This window comes from Oncorhynchus clarkii, chromosome 16 (assembly GCF_045791955.1).
Source record: "Oncorhynchus clarkii lewisi isolate Uvic-CL-2024 chromosome 16, UVic_Ocla_1.0, whole genome shotgun sequence".
Classification (NCBI taxonomy): Eukaryota; Metazoa; Chordata; class Actinopteri; order Salmoniformes; family Salmonidae; genus Oncorhynchus; species Oncorhynchus clarkii.
Window position 1 is genome coordinate 71,212,802 of NC_092162.1, and position 5,000 is coordinate 71,217,801.

Consider the following 5,000-nt stretch of genomic DNA (forward strand, 5'->3'; position numbering starts at 1 on the left):
TCGCGTGGGTGCTTCTAACTCAACAAATAATCACTGACACACTCAACCGCACACACACCCGCCTGCCCTCGACACGCACCAAGCCCCTTCCTCCTAGCCCACCTACATTCCTGCATTTGAGGGACGGAAGAGAGACAGCCTAGAGAGGGACACCGTCTGTCTCAGCAGAATACAATGCTCTGAGAGGGACACCGTCTGTCTCAGCAGAATACAATGCTCTGAGAGGGACACCGTCTGTCTCAGCAGAATGCAATGCTCTGAGAGGGACACCGTCTGTCTCAGCAGAATGCAATGCTCTGAGAGGGACACCGTCTGTCTCAGCAGAATACAATGCTCTGAGAGGGACACTGTCTGTCTCAGCAGAATGCAATGCTCTGAGAGGGACACCGTCTGTCTCAGCAGAATGCAATGCTCTGAGAGGGACACTGTCTGTCTCAGCAGAATGCAATGCTCTGAGAGGGACACCGTCTGTCTCAGCAGAATACAATGCTCTGAGAGGGACACCGTCTGTCTCAGCAGAATACAATGCTCTGAGAGGGACACCGTCTGTCTCAGCAGAATACAATGCTCTGAGAGGGACACCGTCTGTCTCAGCAGAATGCAATGCGTGGCACCGCGGCGACCATTGAAACGAGAAAAGCGACTAGACTAAAACAGTTGAGGGCGTCCAAAGGAGAAGAACACATCAAAGACTCTTTAGAAGTGTTTTTTGAACAGACGATTAGAGATGGTTCAATGAGACAAAGTTGACACCGTCAGACTGTGGAAACGATACGACTGAATGGATCCTGTTGTTACTGTTTCTAACACTTCATTCGAGTTGTGATCAATTTTAACGTTAATCTGCAATCAGAGAGAAACAGCCTGTTAATTACAGCGATGTAATGATTCAGTGTTGTTGCAGAGCGTAGCGAGACCTTGTCTTTACTCAACAACACCGGCTAACAGAAACAGCCGCCGGGACATTAACATTAATAACGTCAGAACGGTGAAATTATGAGCGACACCAAGACTCAACAACGCTGGTTTAATCACCGCCCCAGTCCTGTGTGTCCATGTGTGCGCGTGTGCGTGTGTGTGTGTGAGAGAGAGAGTTATTAGGGTACCATGGAGAGGTTCTCAGACATAACTCTAACTGTGTCTGTTTTTACTCTTCTCTCTTCTCTCTCTCCCTGCTCCTCTCTCTGTGCTCCTCTCTCTGTGCTCCTCTCTCTCTGCTCCTCTCTCTCTGCTCCTCTCTCTGCTCCTCTCTCTCTGCTCCTCTCTCTCTTCTCTCTCTCCCTGCTCCTCTCTCTGTGTTCCTCTCTCTCTGCTCCTCTCTCTCTCTGCTCCTCTCTCTCTGCTCCTGACTCTCTGCTCCTCTCTCTCTGCTCCCCTCCTTGCTCCTCTCTCTCTGCTCCTCTCTCTCTGCTCCTCTCTCTACTCCTCTCTCTCTGCTCCTCTCTCTGCTTCTCTCTCTCTGCTCCTCTCTCTCTGCTCCTCTCCCTCTGCTCCTCTCTCTGCTCCTATCTCTCTGCTTCTATCTCTCTGCTCCTCTCTCTGCTCCTATCTCTCTGCTTCTATCTCTCTGCTCCTCTCTCTGCTCCTCTCTCTCTGCTCCTCTCCCTCTGCTCCTCTCTCTCTGCTCCTCTCTCTCTGCTCCTCTCCCTCTGCTCCTCTCTCTGCTCCTATCTCTCTGCTTCTATCTCTGCTCCTCTCTCTCTGCTCCTCTCTCTCTGCTCCTCTCTCTGCTCCTCTCTCTGCTCCTCTCTCTCTGCTCCTCTCTCTGCTCCTCTCTCTCTGCTCCTCTCTCTCTGCTCCTCTCTCTGCTCCTATCTCTCTGCTCCTCTCTCTCTGCTCCTCTCTCTGCTCCTCTCTCTCTGCTCCTCTCTCTGCTCCTCTCTCTCTGCTCCTCTCTATCTGCTCCTCTCTCTGCTCCTCTCTCTGCTCCTCTCTCTCTGCTCCTCTCTCTCTGCTCCTCTCTCTCTGCTCCTCTCTCTCTGCTCCTCTCTCTCTGCTCCTCTCTCTCTGCTCCTCTCTCTCTGCTCCTCTCTCTCTGCTCCTCTCTCTGCTCCTCTCTCTCTGCTCCTCTCTCTGCTCCTCTCTCTCTGCTCCTCTCTCTGCTCCTCTCTCTCTGCTCCTCTCTCTGCTCCTCTCTCTCTGCTCCTCTCTCTCTGCTCCTGTCTCTCTGCTCCTCTCTCTCTGCTTCTCTCTCTCTGCTCCTCTCTCTGCTCCTCTCTCTGCTCCTCTCTCTGCTCCTCTCTCGGTGGAAACAACGGTGATTCAACCCAGTGTGTGTGTGTGTGTGTGTGTGTGTGTGTGTGTCCCAGTGTGTGTGTGTGTGTGTGTGTGTGTGTGTGTGTCCCAGTGTGTGTGTGTGTGTGTGTGTGTGTGTGTGTGTCCCAGTGTGTGTGTGTGTGTGTGTGTGTGTGTGTGTCCCAGTGTGTGTGTGTGTGTGTGTGTGTGTGTGTGTGTGTGTGTGTGTGTGTGTGTCCCAGTGTGTGTGTGTGTGTGTGTGTGTGTGTGTGTGTGTGTGTGTGTGTGTGTGTGTGTGTGTGTGTGTGTGTGTGTGTGTGTGTGTGTGTGACCCAGTGTGTGTGTGACCCAGTGTGTGTGTGACCCAGTGTGTGTGTGACCCAGTGTGTGTGTGACCCAGTGTGTGTGTGTGACCCAGTGTGTGTGTGTGTGTGTGTGTCCCTCAGGGTGTGTGTGTGTCCCAGTGTGTGTGTGTGTGTGTGTGTGTGTGTGTGTGTGTGTGTGTGTGTGTGTGTGTGTGTGTGTGTGTGTGTGTGTGTCCCAGTGTGTGTGTGTGTGTGTGTGTGTGCGTGCGTGTGCGTGTGTGTGTGTGTGTGTGTGTGTGTCTAAGAGGAGAGACAGAGACATAAAGAGACTGAGTGAATCAACACCTGTTGCACCAGTGGGTCGTAACTCTACATCTGACCTAGAAATGATACCTGTTGCACCACCTGGGAGCCCTTCCTGCTATGAGCTACGTCTGGACCTAGATACTAGTAGGGAGCAGGCGTAGGGTGTTCAATTGGGACTGTCATTCATCCAGATACGCACAGAAAATATATTTTCAAAAGGATGGGAGTTTCCTGTTCATATTTCAAAAACATCCGTGGCCTTTTGGAGTTTCCTAGACGCGCTGGAATCAATAGCAAAATGATATGCTTAGACTTTTTTAGTTTTTTTTGTGAAACATCTCATCGATTGATAATCAGACACGTCACTGGCTTTTCGGAGTAGAAAAATAATCCACGAAGCTCCACAACATGCCAACAAAATGTTGTGATCAGCCCTGCTAATAGAAGAACCAACCAGACTAATGACGATGAACATTCACCTCAACAAAACTAACATTTCCCAGGCTGATGTTAAACCCCCCCCCCCCTTCCCCCCAAACTACTTTTGTATATATATATATATATATATATATAACTTTAGTTATTTTTAAACGTTAATAATCGATCAAATTGTAGATGGGGCTAACTGTGTTCAATACAGGAAAGAAAACAAACCAGCGCTCCTTTTCACGTCTTGCGCAACTCACAAAAGTGTCCCCAGTTCCGAGTTGGCCTACTTCTTCATTTCACAAAGGAATAACCTCAACCAAATTCCAAAGACTGGTGACACCCAGTGGACCTGCAAACAGGTTCCTAAGAAATATCCCTTGGCAATAACAAGTCAGGGAACAGACAGAGGCAAAAAAAAAAAAAAAAATCTGAACAGTTAGTCCTCGGGGTTTTGCCTGCTACATAAGTTCTGTTATACTCACCGACATGATTCAAACAGTTTTAGAAACTTCAGAGTGTTTTCTATCCAAATCTATGAATAATATGCATATCTTATATTCTTGGCATGAGAAGCAGGAAGTTGAAATTGGGCACGCTATTTATCCAAAAGTGAAAATTCTGCCCCCTAGCCCCAAGAGGTTATTAACAGTCGGATACCTTTATGGGAAGTTCAGTAAACAAACAATATGATACGTACCTTCAACGGCATTAGCCCACTTTATTCCAATATTTTGTTCAGTCAGTGATATTTATTCCCACGGTAGTTCTTTATGTATCCATCCAGTAGTGGTTCAGAAAACAGCGCATGCTTAGTGATGGGCTTACGGGAAGAGATAGACGAAGCGACACGCGTTGCCATGTTTACAACTGCCAGGAGGATGGTAACCCGGGGCACTGCCAAGCAACAGCTTAGTGACGGGCCGCTGCATAGCAACCGTCATTATGAAGTGGATTTAGCCACGACTAGTCTTGTCTTTGGTTGGTGTAAACTCTGATCACAAAGTCAGATGTACAGTAGCTACGGCCGACCTAGTGTTGAGCTGCAGAGAGTCCTACCTGTCACAGGTCCGTACAGGGTGTGTGTGTGTGTGTGTGTGTGTGTGTGTCTGTGTGTCTGTGTGTCTGTGTATATACATGCAACGTATAAAGTCCTACCTGTCCCAGGTCCAAGGTGACGTTGACCTGGTTGAACTCAGTGCTGCGGGAGAGAGGAGGGCTCTGCCACCACCGCTCTGTCCCGTCGATGGCATTGGTGATGGGATGTGCTCTGTCACTGTCCCCTATGGCGCACGTATCACAGTACTGGCCCTGAAGAACACAACAAATAGTATGTTATAGATAGTATAGTCTAGAAGAAAAAGAAACGCACACCTGTTAAGACGAGGTGCTGGCTAGCGGAGTAGAAAACTTGAAAATAAAATAAAAGAGAGCCGCACACCTCTAGGAGCTCAAATGCAAAGATGTAATTACCAACGTTTCGACAGCCGAGCTGTCTTCATCAGGGTAGATAGTATAGTAACATATAATATAGTATAGTATCATATAATATAGTATAGTATAATATAGTATAGTACAATATAGTATAGTATAATACACTGTAGTATAGTGTAATACATTATAATATAGTATATTGTAGTTTAGAATAGTATAGTATAGTTTAATATAGTATAGTATAGTTTAATATAGTATAGTGTCATACAATATAGTATAGTACTATATAATATA

General features: G+C 47.5%; 1 protein-coding gene across 1 annotated transcript in view; it reads right to left on the reverse strand.

Annotated features, from left to right (window-relative positions):
• LOC139369000 (laminin, alpha 5) overlaps nucleotides 1-5,000 on the reverse strand; it is a 224,535-nt gene that overhangs the window by 210,168 nt on the left and 9,367 nt on the right. The window contains exon 2 of the mRNA XM_071108558.1: nucleotides 4,431-4,583. Within this exon, the coding sequence (XP_070964659.1) occupies nucleotides 4,431-4,583 (153 nt within the window). The remainder of the gene's footprint in view (nucleotides 1-4,430; nucleotides 4,584-5,000) is intronic.